We start from the raw sequence: 20,974 nt of genomic DNA, 5'->3' as shown, positions 1-20,974 counted from the left end.
TCCGCTAACCCAGAAATAGTGCTTCAGGTTAAGAACTTTGCTTCAGGATGAGAACAGAAATCGTGCTCCGGCGGCGCAGCAGCAGCAGGAGTCCCCATTAGCTAAAGTGGTGCTTCAGGTTAAGAACAGTTTCAGGTTAAGTATAGACCTCCGGAACAAATTAAGTACTTAACCCAAGGTACCACTGTACATTACATTTTGTTTCTATTCCAAATAGGCTGTGAATCACTGCAGTTCTTGGTATTACAGTCATCTGCATCCCAATATTTTTTGGACCTAGCCATCCACTTAGGTGAGGAACATGAAAGCCTGACGTCTTGACACCCCTTTCCTGTCTGCAGAACCCCTTCCAACCTTGCTACTGAACCTCTGCCTTGTGAAGCAGGAAAACTTGCTTGTTGCACTTAAAACTACATTCAGACACCAGTGAAAGCTGAAAGGGAGAGAAGCAAACCTGTTATACCCTGGATGGGGAAAGAGGCTGCAAATAAATTTTCCCCTGTAAATGTTTGTTGCCAGCACCTTTCAAGGGAGCAGAGGCAGGAGTTACGTTTTACCATTGCTTAATACCACTAGGAGAACCTAGTATTCTGGATCTGTTAATGTAAGGGCAACATCGGCTATATATAACACCAAATCAGTCTGAAAATCAGTGTACTGTATATATTGTATATTGTTAGAAGAGAATTATATGAAAATGATGTACTGATGGTGATCTTCTTTGGCGATCACTCATAGCCAAGTAAGATTGTCTTCCATAAACACGATTTTAACAATGAGTCCGTAAGTGACTGTGGAGGCCAATTCTGGATCCACACGTCCTTCTACAGTGGGGACATTGGTGTCCGGCAGGAGTTATCATAGTGAGGGTTTGCCAAGCGTGCCTTCCTCTTAGCACGTTTCTCCCTTGTGTCCTGAGTTTGAGTGTCTTCAAAGCCCATGACACCTTTGGTAAAGGCTGTTCTCCAACTGGAGCGCTCGCAGGCTAGTGTTTCCCAGTTGTCAGTGTTTATACTACATTTTTTTATATTTGCCTTTTTTGGATGTTGAGTGATAGGCCAAGCTTTTTGTAAGCTTCTGCAAAGATATTTAGGTTTGAAGGTCATCCTCTGAGTGTGCGCACACTACGTTGTCATCAGCATACTGAAGCTCTATGACAGAAGTTAAGGTAACCTTATTCTTTGCTTTCAGCCTGCTCAGATTGAGAGCTTTCCATCTGTTCAATATATGATTTCTACTCCGGTGGGGAGTTTCCATTCAACAAAGTATAGGATCATGGCAATGAGTGTATTACACCTGCAAAAATGACCAAAATGTATAGAACAAGCTCCAATAAATGTTGGAAATGTAAAGAAAAGGAAGGAATGTTCTATCACATGTGGTGGAATTGTAAAATAATTAAAAACTTTTGGGATATGATTTATAATGAAATGAAAATAATGTTTAAGATAACCTTTGTTGAAAGACCAGCAGCTTTCTTATTAGGCATTTTAGGTCAAGATTTGCCAAAAGACAAGAAGAAAGTATTTATGTATGCTACAACAGCAGCTAGAATTTTACTAGCTCAAAGGTGGAAAAGCAATGAAATGCCAACGAAAGAACAATGGCAAGAAAAATTGATGGAATATGCTGAAATGGCGAAGTTGACTGAAAGACTTATAGATAAGGACAATAGAGACTTTTAAAAAAACTGGGAACCTTTCGTGATGTACCTACAGAAGCAATGTAAGGAAATGGACTCACTTGCGGGTTTGATTAAACACAATCAACAAAAGAACATAATAATGATGTATAACTTTAACTTTACTATATTAGGGAATAAGACGATAAACAGGAGAAGTGAATTCATTATAAACCAGAAAGGGTAGTTGGAGGAAGTCATGGAGTGGGGGTGTAATTGGGAATTTATTTTGTAATTATCTCACCAGCAGTGATTATGTTAAAATCTGTTGTAAAACCTAATATATATATATTTTAAATTAAAATCAACATACTGTAGTTTTGGAAGGTAACCTGAAGGTCATTTTAGTCCAACCCCTTGCAATGCAGGAATCTCAACTAAAGCATCCATGAGAGGAGATATGATATCCATCTTGGGATATCTTAAGGGCTGTCACATGGAAGAGCAAACTTGTTTTCTCCTGCTCTAAAGGGTAGGACTTGAGCCAATGACTTCAAGTTACAAGAAAGGAAATTCCAACTAAATAAAAAAACTTTCTGACAGTAAGTGCTGTTTGACAGTGGAACAGTCTCCCTTGGGAGGTTGTGGACACTCCTTCCTTGGAGGTATTTAAGTAGAGGTTGGATGGCTATCTGTCCCTCTGCTTAAAAGCCTCCAAGGAAGGCGAGTCCACCACCACCTGAGGGACAATGTTCCACTGTCAAACAGCTCTTGCCGTCAGAAATTTCTTCCTGATTACTGGGACTCCTCTTTCATGTAACTTGAAGCTACTGGTTCAGGTCCTACCCTCTGGAGCAAGAGAAAACAGACTTGCTCAGTCTTCCATGACAGCCATTCAGATATTTGAACATAGCTGTCTTATCTCCTCTCAGTCTTCTCCAGGCTCAACATCTTCAACCATTCCTCATAAGGCTTGGCTTCCAAGCGGAAGAAGATTGGAAAAAATTTAAGGACTATTTAAAGAAATATTGCAAAATTAATGAATGTTAAAATGACGCTGGACTAGAAAATATGTGGTTATGAGCGGTAACGGATAAGTCAAATAAATAAGATTAAAATTAAGTTAAAAATAAGGGAAGGATTTGTTGAAAATTAGTTAGAAATTGGAATACAGAAAGGGGAGGTATGAGGAAGTTGGGAAAGTAAGTTATAAGAAATTAAGGGTTGAATTTATATGTGTTTTTTATATTGTTTTTTGTTTGCTATTTTTATTGTTTTGTTTTGTTTTTGTTGTGTTAAAAATTTTTGAAACTTCAATAAATAATTTATATATATAAAAAAAGGCTTGGCTTCCAGACCCTTGGTCATTTTGATTGCCCTCCTATGCCCACGTTTCAGCTTGTCAATATCATCCTTAAATTGTGGTGCTCAGAAGTGGACTCCAGGCGTGGTCTGGCCAAGGAAGAATAGAGTGGTACTCTTCATTCCCTATATTTCTGTTGATGCAGCCTAGACTAGCATCAGCTTTTTGTTTTTTTGCAGCTGCATCACAGTTTTTGGGTTGTTGCCTTTTCATTAAATATTTTATTGGGATGCTTAAGCAACAGTTTTTCCTGACCCCATCTTCGGGTGAGACTGGGAATGAGTCTCTAGGCCCATGCTGCACCTTTTTCTTTCACTCCCCACAGACACAAATGGAAACACGTACAAGCAGGAGATCCCACCTGTATTTTTGAACGTGGGATCTCCATGAATGTTTGAAACTGAAAAGCTGCCCACTTACTTGGGAGTAAGATCCACTGACTCTAGTGGAACTAACAGCATAATCCTAATCATATATATTTGGAAGGAAGACTATAATGAATCCATCAGGACTTAGGAGTTGGGAACGCTGCCTTCGTTCCTAGGGGCATACTCCATGTGCTCTATGTATGAGGAAGAGATGTACCAAATGGTCAGGTCAGGTCTACACATATTTATTTGGAATTGGAACCTATAAAAATAATTTGCTACACATCATAAAATAAATTAGGCTTATCTAGAAATCGATACAATCATTTTTAAATATGTGCCAATTTCTCATCCATGGTGTTTGCTTTAATGCCAGGGCAAAGAACGTTTTAGGAACCAAACTGTAGTTAAATGGTGGAAGTAGGAGAGGGTCCTACAATTTTTTAGCCAGAAGAGTTTATGGGGAATAAACGAGGGGCCATAGCACTTCTCACAGGCATGGGGGGAACCCCTAAAAGGCTCTGGGTGCAGGTACTTAGGAAGAACGGGGTCTGAGAGCCTGGGGAGCTGCTGCCAGTTAGTCCTGGGCTAACAGACCTGACTCAGTATAAGACAGTTTCATATAAAGATATGCAGATTACACCCAACCTCCCATATCAGTTTTTAGGTTCAGGACGACATACTTTAAGACAAGGATCCTGAAACCTCTGCACTTATGCAATGGAATTTTTTTGCTTCACAGAGAGCAATAAAGAGTTGGATGAGGCCACTGGGGTGCAGTGGTTGGAGTGGGGGGGGGGCATAGCGACCTCCAAGTGGAACTTACTTCTGAATAGACACATATAAAATCACACTATTAATTACCCAGGAAGGTCACAGTGAGGCAGCCTATGTGCTACACTTGATGACTCCCAGCTGAATGTGGGGAAAGCCTCCAGTGGGTTATGCACAGGACTGCATGCTTCAGGACCTTTCGTTCAGCTCTCCTCAATCTGGTGTCATTCAGATGTTCTGGAATGCAACTGGCTGGGGCTGATAGGAATTGCAGTCCAAAACATCTGGAGGGCACTAGGTTGCAGAAGGGTGCTTTAGTTGATTAAGCAACGAGACCCAGATTTAATCAAGGGGGGGGGGATTAATTGGTAGATCTCAGATTTAAGAGCATACTTGTTAACAACACACACACCTCCAGGCTCCTTCATGCTGGGGTGTCACAATAACTGGGAATTGGGGCGGGACGATTACAGATGACCTTCCTTATAACAACGATATCTTTCATTTGCCAAACTCTCAGGTATCTCACACTTCCTTCAATATCTCAAAAAGTCACCTATATTGACCTTTTGTAACAGGCAAATTTATTTACATGTAATTCATTCATGAATGCATTAATTTGCTTAAAGGCGGATCGGTCAAAATACTTTAGTCAGCCGGTAGCTCTGATTGTGTTGGAGGTGATGTGAGATAGTAGAATCATTCTGTTGGCGGGGTTTGATCACCTGAAGCCACAGCTACCAAGTGATGAATCTATTATCTTTAAACAGGACTGGAGTCTCGGCCTTATCTTTATGGCATAGAGGCAAGCAAATGAGGAACTGATATATCACTATTCGGTGGTGGCTGGTGCCCACTGGCACTGGTGGGGCAGAAGGCAGGGAGACCAACAGCAGGTGCAGCCAGAGCCAACTAATTCTAGTTTTGTCCCCATTCTCTTCCCTGCCGAGTTCTGTAAGGGCAACACTGAGTCGGAGAAGGAGGAAGAGGAAGCTGACAGCCAGGGCCACCCCCTGAACTGGATAGATAGGTGGTGGTGGATCAGCCCCACAGGTGCTATTAAATCATTAAATATCATTCAAGCAGATGAAGCACAAAATAAACAGGTTTCCCCATTTTTATTCTGCCATCTGTTTTCCTGGGAGCTTTACTTTTGGTCTTGTAGCCATAGCTCTCCAAAATGCCATAGTCCTCTCCCACAGCAGGGTCAACTAACTCTCAGACGTCTCCAATCTCTTAAGGCCCTCCTCCTATCCACCAGGCATTGCAGGTTCCTCATATGGTTCATCACTGAGGTAGGTTGGCTGTGAACCTTCACTGATCTGCCTATCAGTCAGGTCATAATGGCTCAGCTCAGGTGAATAGCTATCTCGCCTCTGGGCTGCTTGATTATCTGTTCCAGGCTTTTGAAAGGAAGACTCGTCTGTCTGCTGAGTATGAGATACCACCAACCTGCCAGTTCTAATATTGATCCAGCTTCCTTCTGGCACAGAAACAACACTGTAAGTCACCTTTGATTCATGCTCCAGATCAACATATGTATCTACGCTCAGCAGCGTAGTTGCGCTCTGGTGGTTGCTTATCACTTTCTCATAAGGATCCTGCATTTCTTCCCAAGGTTGCACAATGCTGATGCTTGATGAACAACTTTCAGATTGTACACTGCTACAGCAGGAGTTTTCGCCAGATTTTCCTACAGATTGCATTACATCAGATTTCATTGGTTTTGTACTTCCAACTGTATCACTGCCATCCTCCACAGCTCCTCCATTAACACCACGAAGTGAACTTTTGTTTGTCTGCTGACCATGACTGAACAGGAACTTACCAGTTTTTCTGTTCAGCCAGATTCCATCTTCTAGAGAAATTATGCTATATGTCTGCTGAGCTGCATCTTCACCTTCTGTGTATGACGATAAGCTCCCAAGTGTTCCTTTGCTTTCAGACTCATCAGGCTGCTGGGTTGGATTTCCTAACGTATTCCATATGGTGTTACTAAAATGAAATTCATCACTCAAAACCTGCTGGGTTTTGTATTCCTGCTCCATTTTCAGCTCTTTGCCCTGCAGGCTTCCCTGTCTAGACTGTGGCACCCCTGCCGGCTGGCTGCCACGTCGGGAACCTTGCACCTCCATCTGCTGGCTGCCCCGCCGGGACTCCTGCAACTCTGTCTGCACCTCTGCCTGCTGGCTGCCCCGTCTAGATTCTTGCACCGCTGCCTGCTGGCTGCCCCGCCGGGACTCCTGAACCACCGCCCGCTGGCTGCCCCGCCGGGACTCCTGAACCACCGCCTGCTGGCTGCCCCGCCGGGACTCCTGCACCTCCGTCTGCACCTCTGCCTGCTGGCTGCCCCGTCTAGATTCTTGCACCGCTGCCTGCTGGCTGCCCCGTCGGGATTCTTGCACCTCCGCCTGCTGGCTGCCCCGTCGGGACTCCTGAACCACAGCCTGCTGGCTGCCCCGCCGGGACTCCTGCACCTCCGTCTGTACCTCTGCCTGCTGGCTGCCCCGTCGGGATTCTTGCACCATTGCCTGCTGGCTGCCCCGCCGGGACTCCTGCAACTCTGCCTGCACCTCTGCCTGCTGGCTGCCCCGTCTAGATTCTTGCACCACTGCCTGCTGGCTGCCCCGTCGGGATTCTTGCACCTCTGCCTGCTGGCTGCCCCGTCGGGACTCCTGAACCACAGCCTGCTGGCTGCCCCGCCGGGACTCCTGCACCTCCGTCTGTACCTCTGCCTGCTGGCTGCCCCGTCGGGATTCTTGCACCGCTGCCTGCTGGCTTCCCCGCCGGGACTCTTGCACCACTGCCTGCTGGCTGCCCCGCCGGGACTCCTGCACCTCCGTCTGCACCTCTGCCTGCTGGCTGCCCCGTCTGGATTCTTGCACCGCTGTCTGCTGGCTTCCCCACCAGGACTCTTGCACCGCTGCCTGCTGGCTTCCCCGCCGGGACTCTTGCACCACTGCCTGCTGGCTGCCCCGCCAGGACTCCTGCACCTCCGTCTGCACCTCTGCCTGCTGGCTGCCCCGTCTGGATTCTTGCACCGCTGCCTGCTGACTGCCCCGCTGAGACTCTTGCACCATCACCTGCTGGCTGCCCCGCCGGGACTCTTGCACCTCCGCTTGTTGACTGCCCCGCCGGGATTCTTGCATCTCCACCTGCTGGCTGCCCCACCAGGACTCCTGCTTCTCCGTCTGCACCTCCACCTTCTGGCTGCCCCGTCGGGACTCTTGCATCTCTGCCTGCTGGCTGCCCCGTCGGGACTCCTGCACGACCTCCTGTTGACTGCCTCGTCGGGATTCTTTCACCTCCGCCTGCTGGCTGCCCCGCCGGGACTCTTGCACCTCTGCCTGCTGGCTGCCCCGCCGGGACTCTTGCACCTCCGTCTGCACCTCTGCCTGCTGGCTGCCCCGCCGGAACTCTTGCACCACTGGTTGCTGGCTGCCCCGCCGGGACTCCTGCATCTCTGCCTGCTGGCTGCCCCGCCGGGACTCTTGCACCTCCGTCTGCACCTCTGCCTGCTGGCTGCCCCGCCGGGACTCTTGCACCACTGGCTGCTGGCTGCCCCGCCGGGATTCCTGCACCACCGCCTGCTGGCTGCCCCGCCGGGACTCTACCATATCTGGCTCTGGAACCCCCCTCTTTTGGCTGTCCCATTGGAACTCTGGCATATCCTCCTGTATGCACTCTCCCTGGGATGGTGGCATCTCATTCTGTTGGCTCCTCACTGCAAGTTTGTTTTCAAGCTGCAACAGTTCTCCTTCTGCTTCTTCAGGAGACATTAGGGTTTGGGCTGCAATTAGCTCTGCTGTTGCCCCCTTATTCTCAGTTGGAAATTCTTTCTTACAGGTGAGCTCCTGCTCTACTTCATCTTTTACATCACTCTCAGATCCAGGCTTACTTGGTTCAGGTGCAGCACTCCTGTCCATACTTCCTTTAGATGCACGCCTTAGTTTTTTTGCTATATAATCCTGAAGCCAGCTTCCCTCAGTTTGTTGACTGCTACAAGACATTAATGTGCCAGTTTTTCTGTTAATCCAAGTATTTATCTCAAGGGAAATAATACTATATGTTTGTTGAGCCTTTGCAGAAAAAGAGGTTTTCCGTTTTGTTTGACTTGTCTCACTTGCAGCAGCACTTGGCACTTCAGACTCTTTTTCAGCATCCAACTTGGCTCTAGTCCCAAGTGATTTGTCACTTTGGGATTCTGGCACAACAGGCTGCTCACTTTCCCTCCGGGACACTGGTGCAGTAGGTGGTTGGCTGTCTTTCTGAGATTCTGGCAGGGTGCGGAGTTCACTGGGTTTCCGGGACTCAGGCACAAAGAGCTGCTCACTTCCCCTCCGGGAAACTGCTGCAGTAGGTGGTTGGCTGTCTTTCTGAGACTCAGGCAGGGTGCGGAGTTCACTTTGCTTCCGGGACTCTGGCACAAAGGGCTGCTCACTTCCCCTCCGGGACACTGCTGCAGTAGGTGGTTGGCTGTCTTTCTGAGACTCAGGCAGGGTGCGGAGTTCACTTTGCTTCCGGGACTCTGGCACAAAGGGCTGCTCACTTCCCCTCCGGGACACTGCTGCAGTAGGTGGTTGGCTGTCTTTCTGAGACTCAGGCAGGGTGCGGAGTTCACTTTGCTTCCGGGACTCTGGCACAAAGGGCTGCTCACTTCCTCTCCGGGACACTGCTGCAGTAGGTGGTTGGCTGTCTTTCTGAGACTCAGGCAGGGTGCGGAGTTCACTTTGCTTCCGGGACTCTGGCACAAAGGGCTGCTCACTTCCCCTCCGGGACACTGCTGCAGTAGGTGGTTGGCTGTCTTTCTGAGATTCTGGCAGGGTGCGGAGTTCACTGGGTTTCCGGGACTCAGGCACAAAGAGCTGCTCACTTCCCCTCCGGGAAACTGCTGCAGTAGGTGGTTGGCTGTCTTTCTGAGACTCAGGCAGGGTGCGGAGTTCACTTTGCTTCCGGGACTCTGGCACAAAGGGCTGCTCACTTCCTCTCCGGGACACTGCTGCAGTAGGTGGTTGGCTGTTTTTCTGAGACTCAGGCAGGGTGCGGAGTTCACTGGGTTTCCGGGACTCAGGCACACCAGGCTGATCACTTCCCCTCCGGGACACTGCTGCAATAGGTGGTTGGCTGTCTTTCTGAGATTCAGGCAGGGTGCGGAGTTCACTTTGCTTCCGGGACTCTGGCACAAAGGGCTGCTCACTTCCTCTCCGGGACACTGCTGCAGTAGGTGTTTGGCTGTCTTTCTGAGATTCAGGCAGGGTGCGGAGTTCACTGGGTTTCCGGGACTCAGGCACACCAGGCTGATCACTTCCCCTCCGGGACACTGCTGCATTAGGTGGCTGGCTGTCTTTCTGAGACTCAGGCAGCGTGCGGAATTCACTTTGCTTCCGGGACTCAGGCACAACAGGCTGCTCACTTTCCCTCCGGGACACTGCTGCAGTAGGTGATTGGCTGTCTTTCTGAGACTCAGGCAGGGTGCGGAGTTCACTGGGTTTCCGGGACTCAGGCACACCAGGCTGGTCACTTCCCCTCCGGGACACTGCTGCATTAGGTGGCTGGCTGTCTTTCTGAGACTCAGGCAGAGTGCGGAGTTCACTTTGCTTCCGGGACTCAGGCACAAAGGGCTGCTCACTTCCCCTCCGGGACACTGCTGCAGTAGGTGTTTGGCTGTCTTTCTGAGATTCAGGCAGGGTGCGGAGTTCACTTTGCTTCCGGGACTCAGGCACAACAGGCTGCTCACTTCCTCTCCGGGACACTGCTGCAGTAGGTGGTTGGCTGTCTTTCTGGGGCTCAGACAGGGTCCAGAGTTCACTGGGTTTCCGGGACTCAGGCACAAAGGGCTGCTCACTTCCTCTCCGGGACACTGGTGCAGTAGGTGTTTGGCTGTGTTTCTCAGGCTCAGGCATAACAGGCTCTTCACTGCCCATCCAGGACTTGGGCACAGCAGGCTGGTCACTAACCAGCTTGGATTCCAGCATAAGGGACTGTTGGCTACCCCTCTGTGAGTCAAGCATGAAGAGCTGTTTACTGCTCTGCAGCAACTCAGGCACAGCGGACAGATCACCTGTCTTCTCAGGTCCAGTGAACTTGGGCTGTTCACTGTCCTTTGGGATTTCTAGAGCAGCAGCGTCCCTCCAATTCTCAGGCATGCTGGGCTGTCCAGTGCTCCTCAAGTACTCTGGCATTTCACTGCCTCTTCGAGATTTGAGTCCCATTAACACTTCACTGTCTTTTTGAGGCACAGCAGACTGTTTTCTGACCAGCCAGGTGTCATCCTCCATAGGCTTCTCAATATTCTTCCAGGCAGGTGCTTGTACTTCTTTTTCAGACTTGGGGCAGGTTGATTTTTGAACCCCAGTTTCACAACCTGTCATCATTTCTTGATCACCAAGCTTCTTTTCTTTCTCTCTATTAGCCTGGAGCCAACTGCAATCAGTCTGCTGACTGAGGTTTCTTATTAATTTGCCAGATCTTCTGTTTAGCCAGGTAGATTCCTCAATTGAAATGATACTATATGTTTGCTGAGCAAATGAGGCCTTTTGCTTCAGTGGTGCTGTCTTACTATCCAAAGAAGTGGGTCCCTCGGTCTCAGTTTCACGATCCACCTTGCATTCTATCTCTTGGGGCTTTTGGTTGTCATGCTGGGAGTCCTGCTCAATATCCTGTTTATTAGGTTGGAGGCATACTTCCAGTTCAAGTGGGGGACTGCTCTGAAAATTCTCTTCCTCAGCCTCCAGAGGAGTTTCCCCAAGATCTTCCACTGCAGCGAGGATACTGCTATAACGGAACTCTTGAATTTCAGTCTGCTTGCTATTGCGGAGGGAATCTTGCAATTCCACAGGGAGGCTACACCGGCGGAATTCTTGTACCTCATGTTGTAAATGAGCTGGAAGACTGCCACGGTGGAGGTCTTGAACATCAAACTGCTTGGTGCCATTGGAGGAAAGTCCATGTGGGAGGCTGCCATGGTAAATCCCAGGTGCTTCAGAGGGCTGGTTGCCCGAAGAGGGATCTTGTAACTGAACTGGAAAACTCTCCTGATCAATTTTTTGCAAGTTAGACTGGCGGCTGCCATGGCGGGATCCTTGCAATTCACTTGTTGCACTAATTGCTGAACTGCCATGGCTATCTGTCTGTAGACTCTTTTCAAACAGTTCTCTTTTCAGAGATTCTGCACTATCTGTCTGCTGTGCCTGGTCAGTTATATTTCTGTGCATTTTTTTCAGTCTCTTTATTCTTTTATCTTCTGGCATTTGGTAGGACCCCTGTCTTTTTGGCAGCTGGTTGCCAGTCTTGGACTCCTGCTCTTTTGGCTGCTGAGTAATGTAGTAAGATTCTTCTGCTAAAGCCTGTTCACTAGTTTGCCTTGATTCCTTTCCCTCTGGCTGCTGAATGCTGCAGCGAGATTCGTGTACTGCATTCTGTTGCCTACCTTTTATTGATTCCTTTCTCTCTGCCACTTGTGGAATACTGCGGCGAGACTCGTTTGCTATAGGTAGTTGACTAGCCCGCCTTGATTCTTGCCCCTCTGGTTGTTGAATACTGTGGTGAGAATCTTGCGCTATCAGCTGTTGACTAGCTCGCCTTGATTCTTGCCCCTCTGGTTGTTGAATACTGTGGTGAGAGCCTTGAGCTACCGGTGGTTCTACTTTTGTATTGGCGTAAGCAGCCCTGCTTATTGCAGCCTCATGAAAAGGACGCAGAATTTCTTCAAGTGTTTCTGGGCCCCAAACAAAACTAGTTTGCTGACTGCCAGATATCATTTTTATGCCTGTTTTTTCGCTGATCCAACACCGTTCATCCATTAATTCAGTTTTGTCTAAGGCCTTACCTTGGGAAGATTTTCTGCTCTGCGGATTCTGGCCATGAACGGACTGCTGACTGCTACGCCGAGATTCCAGTTTCTCATATCTGGAGTCTTGCACAACAGGTTGCTCTGTCTCTTCAAGTAAACTAATAGCCTGTTCCTGGCCTAGGATGTGAGGGCTGCTGCTGCGGGATTGTTTCCTAAAAGATGTTTCACTCTCTGGCTGGCACATCTCATTGCAATTCTGTTCCTCAGCACCTAGCATTGCTTCATTTCCAGGGATTACTTGGTCAAATGCAGGTTCAGAGTCATCCATTCTTCCTTTCACTTACAAACTGCTACAGTAGACACTTGAGGTCCACAGGTGCAGATTTGGCAAGCCAAGTATCTACCTCTTGCCAATCTCCACCTTTAGTTTAAAAAGCTATAAAGGAAACATGAGAGCTACCTTGTCTGATCCCACTTCACGGGGGTTGTTTTATTCTTTTCATCAGGGCTGCGACTTGTATGTAGATGGCGTCATTGTCTGGATGGGTGGCAGACTTTTTTTGTTTCTTGTTTTCTATTTACAGCCGGCTGGAATCATGGCCCTTATGACAAAACAACAGCCCTGGATTAGGAGGTCACCAACTCTCCCCCTGTAGTGGTCTTCATGTTCTCACTCCAACTGCCTTTGTTCTAGAAGCTTCAGTAGCAGGTCTATGACATCATTGCCTTTTCTGCTCCAGCCATTCATACGATAAGAAGGCATTACTCCAGGGCTCTAGAACTGGGCACAGACTTCTTTGTGTTTGCCATTCAGGCACAGAAACTAAGCCTTTGGCTGTTCTAATAGGCTGGACTACAATTTGCTTTCTATGGAAACTAACTTTAGGAGGAGGTAACTAATAACTATTTCCATTAATGGAACTCTTAAAGTGTGGTGTTAAGCTTGCTCAGCTGGTTTAGGGATTAGAGGGTTGGTCACCCTGTTGATGGACCACGTTGCTGAATAGTGGTCAGTCAAAGAAAAGCTGGTGTTTTTGTCCCTAGGCCACTGCGTGACTGATATGAGGCTTGAAGGTCAGATGGTTTCAAGCCGGGCTTGCCTGGGATCAGCATTCAATATACAGTACTGTACACATCTAACAACAACAGTGGTCTCTCTTTTCCATGCGTATGTGTTTCAATTTCAATGTCAGAACGTTTGTTGCTTAATACTATGCCTAAAGAAGTAGGCATAGTATTAAGCAATAAATGACCGTGTGTTTTATAAGGACACCCAAACAAACAACAACAAAAAGACATTGCCCCAAATGAACTGAAGAGATGAGAAGCACCAGAGAAAATTACCAATGCAACTACAGTAACCGTTTTGCAGGGACCCAAAATGGGAACCATCACAATTTATAACGCACAAGGACCTGATGCACAGGGTTATTTTGTTTTTTAAAAAAGAAAACACTGTGGTAAGAAGTCACATAACAATACCTGGTTAATCTGATGCGCTGCCAAATAACAAATTTTTCATGTGTTTTTATTTTATTTATTAAATTTGTATACCACCCTTCATCCATAGATCTGAAACTCCACAAAATTAAGTTCTGGAATCATAGCTCTCTGGACTTTTTTTTAAAATAAGTTGCTATGGAGCATGTACCAGGACCTCATGGCACACCTCACTGACAGGGATTTACCTTGGTGTAGGACTGTAGGTGGCCTGCAAGGCTTTATTGGAAGCTTAAGCTTCGGGAGTCCTACACTGCAAAGGCTGCGTTGACATTTCCTCATGCCAGAGAATTCTGTTAGATGTGTTAGCATACCTGCATTGTAATTTATTCATCTATCTATATGCATGGGAAAGTTATTCCTCATTTTTTAATCAGTCATGACAAAGCTTTTCCTGCAGCTAATCCCCACACAATTTGGCATTAGCTTTTGGCAATTAATCATCACATTAAGCAGTACATGCAACAGTATATTCAAAAATAAAAGCAATGCCTTCGGTAATACTGTACTTTTTAGAACTGAAACTTTTCCTATCCAGGAAATCTTCAAAAATACCCATCATGTACATTTACCTCCTGTACAAGTTTGTCACAGTTGAATACAGTTATGTTAAAAGCCTGGGTAAATAAATATGTCTTGAACAGATGGTGAAAGCTCACCACATTAGGTGCCTGCTATACCTCATTCAACACACAGGGGCCCACTGCAGAGAAGGCCCTTCTCCAAACCTTGGTAGGCTTTACCAAACCTCTGTAGGCTGAGGGCAACCTCCAAAGATTTTAGTGAACAGGCAGGTCTATATGGAATAAGTCATTATTTTAACATTATTTTAGATAAGCTGGCCATAAATTGTTTAGGCTTTTCCAAATTAATAACAACATCTGAAACTTGGCTCAGTAGCACAGTTAACTTGTGAGGGAGGGAGGCTGCAGGGCAAAATACATTCCATCATCTTCTGACCACATTGGCCCTGAGAAAAATGAAACAATTAATCCCTGATATAAGAAATGAAATAACATTACAAACTAAACCTCAGTAGGGGAAGCCCCAGATGTAAACTCAAAATTCCACTTCACTAGTTATAAATCCTGTAACAGTAAGAGCTAGTGAATACTAACACCAGGAAACTCCAGGTTACATCCCTGCTTTGCCATAAATCTCATTGGGTGAGCAACGGTAATTGTACACATCTGTATTTAGTGTCTATTCCCTGCATCATCAGCATTCTCTGTATATGTCCCTTTAAAAACTGGAGCCAAGTACAGGACCAAGGAGTCCAAGACTCCCATCCAAGACTCTCATCCCGTGAGTGATTTGGTGACATCTTTATATTCATATGGGAGGAAACTAGAATGTTAGACTCTTTTAACATGTTTAGTCCACTTGCAAACTGTGTGCCTCGCTTTCTACCCCTCTTGCAATGAACAGATCACACAGTAAGCATAAAATGCTTTATCTACAAAATGTTCCAAAGGTCAGATTCATGCATTTAATGTAGCAGCACCAAGGAGAACACAGGCAGAATACTCTTGGGTAGAAAAAACAGAAAGATAACTTCCAACCCATGCTCGAAGCTGGGATCAAAGCTAAGACACATCCTTCCTCATAGAAGAAGAGTTTGGATTTAATATTTAGTAAGAGCTGTTCGACAGTGGAATTTGCTGCCAAGGAGTGTGGTGGAGTCTCCTTCTTTGGAGGTCTTTAAGCAGAGGCTTGACAACCAGATGTCAGGAGTGCTCTGATGGTGTTTCCTGCTTGGCAGGGGGTTGGACTCGATGGCCCTGGTGGTCTCTTCCAACTCTATGATTCTATGATTCTATGATTCTATCCCGCTTTATCACTACCCTAAGGAGTCTCAAAGCAGCTAACATTCTCCTTTCCCTTCCTCCCCCACAACAAACACTCTGTGAGGTGAGTGGGGCTGAAGGCAAGAAGAGAGAGGACAGGAAGAAAAGACTTCACTTCCCCTTTATCAGAGGAGGAGTGACCCAGCTGAGTCTACAAATCTAACTCTGTAGTCTTAACCCCTTCATGCACTAACTAGCACTCATACATAGTTATGTTTGACTGCAATTTTCCACAAATATTTATTAGATTCCTTATCTGCACTTCACCATTAGTTCCCTGCATGGGTTACAACAGTTAAAAAACACATTATAAAAAACACTATTACAATGAATAGACGGGGGGGGGGGTTAAAATACATATTTCATGTGTCAAAGATGTGCGTCTTCAACATCCCATAAAAACTACATGAAAGGGCTGGACACACCTATGGAGAGGGAATTCCACCACTGGGGAAACCCAGCCAGATGGGCAGGTTATAAATAAATTATTATTATTATTAATCACAGAGAACATGCTCCCAGGCAGCTGTCCCACCCAAACTACCAAGCAGACCCCTTCTGCCAATCTTAACACCTGAGAGGGTCTGTAGGGAAGGAGGCAGTCTTTCAGATATTTGCATTCTGAGTCACTTGTGGCTTTAAACATTGTGAGCACTGTGAATTGGGCCAAGAAACAAACTGGCAATCAACCCAGCTGTTTATACTATGAATACTGCTCATTCCATACCCCTACTTGTCCCTGTGTTGGCAACTGCAGGATCCACAGGGCCTGTGCCTGGATTTAACCCTGGGATCGTCAGCTGCTAACCTCTAGTACACTTTTATCCAAATGTTAACAAAATACAATGCCACGTTTGCATTCACCTCATGATAATTTCTACTAGAGCTAGCACGGGGGACCTGTAGCACTGCAAATGTTATTGGGTAACTTCCAGACAACCTGTTTATTGAATATTCATCCTAATTTGTTTCCAAAAAGTTTACAGGGAGGTTAGATGATGACAGCAAGTACAATGTGCAGTAGCTGTGGAAAAGGTAAATTCCATGCTACGGATCATTAGGAAAGGAACCAAAGATAAAACTGTCAATATAATATCATTATACAAATCTTATGGTGTGGCCACATTTGGAATACTGTGCACAGGTCTCATTTAACAATGACACTGTAGAGTTTGAAAAGGTTCAGAAAAGGGCAAGCAAAATGATCAAGAGTATGGAGGGACTCCCCTACGAAGAAAGGCTGCAGCGTTTGGGACTTTTTAGCTTAGAGAAAAAGGCAAGAGGTGATATGATGGAGGTGTATAAAATTATGCATGGCTTGGAGAAAGTGGAGTGAGACAACTTTCTCCCTCTCTCAGAACTCAATGAAGCTGAATGTTGGAAGATTCACATTACATAAGGGACTTATTCACACAGCATAGTTGAACTATGGAACTCCCACAGGAGGCAGTGATGGCCACTAACTTGGGTGGCTTTAAATAGGATTAGACACATCCACAGAAGACAAGGCTATCCAAAGCTACTAGCCATGATGTTCATGTCCTGCCTCCACTATCAGAGGCAGTACACCTCTTAATACCAATTGCTGGGAATCACAGGTGTGCAGAGCTGCTGCACTCATGTCCTCCTGCTTGGAGGTTTCCCACTGAGGCATTGGGTTGGCCACTGCAAGAGCAGGATGCTGGACTAGATCAATCATTGGCCTGATTCAGAAGACTCTTCTTATGTTAGCAGTTTACTGAGCATTCATTCTGATTTGTTTGCAGAAATGTTAGGTGGCATTGTGTCAAGCAAGAGCCATTCCACACTTTCCAGTGCACTTTGACCTCTGCTTCCTTACTGCAAAAAGTCCTGTGGAGAACTCCCAATCAACTTTTAAGTGCGCAACCTGAACCTACAGGTACACGACTGGCTCTCACCCCAAAATAATTACAGTATGGAAGTGTCCTTGGAGTATAAGGCCTGTTAACACTATTGGCCATGCCGGCTGTCTGCTGCAAGGTGCCCTAAAGAGCCCGATCAATATTTCATCTGCACTGGAATTTTGGAACAGCCGAAGCTGCCCCCTCCTAGGGTTGCCACCTTGTCCCAAATGTCCATGTAAAAGGCTCTGAGCCTGGCCTTGGCTGGGGAGGGCAGGTAAAAATAAAAATTATTATTATTATTTATTATTATTAAAATGCTACATTCCGTATTGATAGTTTTGTCCTGAATTTCAGGTCTTCTCTCTCTCTCTCTCTCTCTCTCTGCCAAGTTAGGGATCCTCTCCAAATGCATGAGCTTGAAGGAGTGTGTGAAAGGTTTTAAGCTCTGGGTAGCCAAGCACAGCTTTACAAATTCATGTATGTCTGTGTGCGTGTGTGACAAATTCCAGAGGGGTCATTCTGTGAGGCTGCAATAGATTGTAATGGATTACTTTGAAGTCACTTCAGCACCCGATAGGGGGGAAATCCCCCCACCCCACCCTGTATTTTGCCAGAACAAAGGTGGCAACACTAGGTAAAGGGACCCCTGACCATTAGGTCCAGTCATGGCTGACTCTGGGGTTGCGGCGCTCATCTCACTTTATTGGCCGAGGGAGCCGGCGTACAGCTTCCGGGTCATGTGGCCAGCAGGACTAAGCCGCTTCTGGCAAACCAGAGCAGCACACGGAAACGCCGTTTACCTTTCCGCCGCAGTGGTACCTATTGATCTAATTGCACTTTGACATGCTTTCGAACTGCTAGGTTGGCAGGAGTGTAACACTACTCCATCCCTAAATACAGTGGTACCTTGGGTTAAGTACTTAATTCGTTCCGGAGGTCTGTTCTTAACCCGAAACTGTTCTTAACCTGAAGCACCACTTTAGCTAATGGGGCCTCCTGCTACCGCTGCGCTGCCGGAGCACGATTTCTGTTCTCATCCTGAAGCAAAGTTCTTAAGCTGAAGCACTATATCTGGGTTAGCGGAGTCTGTAACCTGAAGCGTATGTAACCTGAAGCGTATGTAACCCGAGGTATGTAACTACTGCAACGCGCTCTACGTGGGGCTACCTTTGAAGGTGACCCGGAAACTGCAATTAATCCAGAATGCGGCAGCTAGACTGGTGACTGGGAGTGGCCGCCGGGACCACATAACACCGGTTCTGAGAGATCTGCATTGGCTCCCAGTACGTTTCCGAGCACGATTCAAAGTGTTGGTGCTGACCTTTAAAGCCCTAAACGGCCTCGGTCCTGTATACCTGAAGGAGCGTCTCCACCCCCATCGTTCAGCCCGGACACTGAGATCCAGCGCCGAGGGCCTTCTGGCGGTTCCCTCATTGCGAGAAGTGAGGCTACAGGGAACCAGACAGAGGGCCTTCTCGGTAGTGGCGCCCGCCCTGTGGAACGCCCTCCCATCAGATGTCAAAGAGATAAAGAATTACCTGACGTTCAGAAGACATCTTAAGGCAGCCCTGTTCAGGGAAGTTTTTAATATGTAATGCTTTACTGTTTTTAACACTGATTGGGAGCTGCCCAGAGTGGCTGGGGAAACTCAGCCAGATGGGCGGGGTATAAATAATAAATTATTATTATTATTATTATTATTATTATTATTATTATTATTATTATTATTATTATTATTGTCCTAGGCCAGGATAGCTCTCCATCGCTTGCAAAGCAAAACGGACGAGCCTGTGGGACGACGTCGCCGCTTTCACTTTCTGCAAAGCGATTTGCACTCCTTTCCCCGCCCCTTTATCCCAACGCCGAGGAAGAGACGAGCCTGCGGTCCCGCCCCTTCAGGCCCCGCCCCCTTCTGATTGGCACCCGCCTCTAGGTTTCCTCCCCTGCCTTTCCCCTCTTGGGCCGCTAGAGGGCGAGGCGAGGCCTAGCTTGAGAGGGAGGGGGGGAAAGAGTGAGGAGGAGAGGGGAAAAAATAAAATACCAGAGGCCGGCCGCTGCGCCTGCGCAGTGTGTCCGGGACGGAGGCGGCCGCGGCCCAGGCTTGGGAAAGCGGAGCGGCGGCGGCGGCGGCGGCGCCTGCTGCGGGGCCGGCGGCCTGGGGGAGACGCGGATGCGCCCGCGGCTGGCTGGGCTGGGCCTCGCCGGCGGGTAGCCAGGGCCGGGGAGGGGGTGAGCGCCCCTCCCCCCTCTCCTCACGAGGGGGCGGGAAGGAGGGGAGGGGGCTATGCAGCCGCCTCAGCCGCCCCCCTACGAGTTCCTCAGCGAGGAGAACGGGCAGAAATGGCGGGGGCTCCTCGTGCCGGCCCTGCGCAAGGTCAGTCGCTCGCTCCGAGCCTCCCTTTTCTCCGCCGGCGGGCGGGCGCCCCGTCATGCGCGCGCACCCCTCTCTCTCTCTCTCTTTCTCCCTCAGTCTGTCTTGTCGGGCTCTCTTGCGCGCGCACCTGGGCGGCGGGGGGTGGGGGGCGGCGGCGGCGGCGGGAGCCCTCTGTTACCCCGGCGACAACGTCGTCTCCTAGGCAACGGGACCCCACCGCCCAATCCGCCCAGCGCTCCCCCTCCCCCTCCTCAGCGCTCGCCCGCCTCCCAAGTTTACCTCACGGAAAGGTTCGGGGGGGGGGGCGCGCCAGCCACCGGTCCCGTCCCTCCAGGCAACGCCCCTTTCGCCCTCTTCCTCCAATCGGGAGGCCCCTCTGCCCTCTCCTCAGACAGCATCCCCTTCGTTTGCCTCAGAGGCGCCTCGCTGCGCACCTGCGAACACGCCCGCGGAGGACCTCCCCACGCCCACCCCATAATAATCCGCTCTGAGTTTCCCAGCCCCTCGCTGTCGCCACAACTAATTTTTGCTGTGTTTATGAAAGTATACGAATGTGTCCAAAAACTATCAGGCGGGTGGCAGAACTAGAAAACAGAATAGCTTTGAGAACAATTGGGGAGATACCTTCAGATATATATATATCTGAAGATTTATATATATCTTCAGTGTTTTTTAACCTGGGGGTCCTCAAGGATACTGGCACCTTCCCCCCAGAACAGTGATGGCCAAACTTGGCCCTCCATTAGTTTTTTGGGACTACAATTCCCATCATCCCTGACCACTGGTCCTGTTAGCTAGGGATGATGGGAGTTGTAGTCCCCAAACTGCTGGAGGGCCGAGTTTGGCCATCACTGCCCTAGAAGAAAAGCGTCTGGACCTGTTATCTGCCACAAACTGCCCATTAGCCTCGTGTCAGGGGGAAAAGGTAAAGGGACCCCTGACTATTAGGTCCAGTCTTGACCGACTCTGGGGTTGCGGCGCTCATCTTGCTTTACTGGCTGAGGGAGCCGGCGTACAGCTTCCGGGTCATGTGGCCAGCAGGACTAAGCCGCTTCTGGCGAACCAGAGCAGTGCACGGAAACACCGTTTACCTTCCCGCCGGAGCAGTACCTATTTATCTACTTGCACTTTGACGTGCTTTCAAACTGCTAGGCTGGCAGGAGCTGGGACCGAGATCAACAGGAGCTCACCCTGTCATGGGGGTTCGAACCGCCGACCTTCTGATAGGCAAGTCCTAGGTTCTGTGGTTTAACCCACAGCGCCACCCGCGTCCCCGTGTCAGGGTACCATTGGCCAATTTCGCCTCTCCTTGGGAATAGATGTTGAAATAAAATACAGTGGACGCTCGGGTTGCAAACGTGATCCATGCGGGAAGCACGTTCACAACCTGCAGTGCCTCGTCTGTGCACGTGTGAGTTGCGATTCTGCGCATGTGAAAAGCGCGATTTAGCGCTTCTGCACAAGCGCCGA

General features: G+C 48.2%; 2 protein-coding genes across 52 annotated transcripts in view; one reads left to right on the top strand and one right to left on the bottom strand.

The window, feature by feature from the left end:
• Window positions 1–5,229: 5,229 nt before the first annotated feature.
• LOC310840312 (uncharacterized protein) lies at window positions 5,230–13,449 on the bottom strand. 50 transcript variants are annotated; one of them, XM_083729884.1, is made up of 6 exons: window positions 7,432–13,449; window positions 7,210–7,239; window positions 6,808–7,173; window positions 6,652–6,771; window positions 6,340–6,603; window positions 5,230–6,291 (listed from the first exon to the last, which is right to left on the bottom strand). In XM_083729884.1, exons 1-6 carry the CDS (start codon window positions 12,244–12,246, stop codon window positions 5,377–5,379), a joined length of 6,510 nt encoding a protein of 2,169 aa, XP_083586010.1. In that variant the 5' UTR covers window positions 12,247–13,449; the 3' UTR covers window positions 5,230–5,376. The 50 variants fall into 50 exon arrangements, with proteins under 50 accessions (XP_083586010.1, XP_083586013.1, XP_083585996.1 ...); XM_083729887.1 differs by having other exon boundaries at window positions 6,808–7,239; window positions 7,432–7,503; window positions 7,552–13,449; XM_083729870.1 differs by having other exon boundaries at window positions 6,808–7,431; window positions 7,504–7,623; window positions 7,672–13,449.
• Window positions 13,450–17,004: 3,555 nt separating this feature from the next.
• SOS2 (SOS Ras/Rho guanine nucleotide exchange factor 2) overlaps window positions 17,005–20,974 on the top strand; it is a 47,664-nt gene continuing 43,694 nt past the window's right edge. The window contains exon 1 of one of the 2 annotated variants that reach the window (XM_083731481.1): window positions 17,005–17,165. Coding sequence is in view for 1 of the 2 variants with exons in the window: in XM_083731480.1 (XP_083587606.1) it covers window positions 19,415–19,504 (90 nt within the window). In the remaining variant the exon portion in view is untranslated. Of the gene's footprint in view, window positions 17,166–19,295; window positions 19,505–20,974 lie in introns of those variants that run through there. The other variant, XM_083731480.1, reaches the window with a different exon arrangement.

This window comes from Podarcis gaigeae, assembly GCF_964106915.1.
Source record: "Podarcis gaigeae genome assembly, chromosome: 1".
Lineage (NCBI taxonomy): Eukaryota > Metazoa > Chordata > Lepidosauria > Squamata > Lacertidae > Podarcis > Podarcis gaigeae.
Note: the sequence above shows the minus strand (reverse complement) of the source record. Positions and strands in the feature narration are given on the sequence as shown.

Bases quoted from the DNA above. Each gene is read 5' to 3' on its own strand.
- LOC310840312 (XM_083729853.1), bottom strand. From the start codon at position 12,246: ATGGATGACTCTGAACCTGCATTTGACCAAGTAATCCCTGGAAATGAA. The intron at 6,772-6,807 runs GTTCAGGAGTCC...CAGCAGGCAGAG, and splicing joins GGGGCAGCCAGCAGGCTGTG to GTGCAAGAATCCCGACGGGG. The intron at 6,292-6,339 runs GTGCAAGAATCT...GTGCAGACAGAG, and splicing joins GGGGCAGCCAGCAGGCAGCG to TTGCAGGAGTCCCGGCGGGG.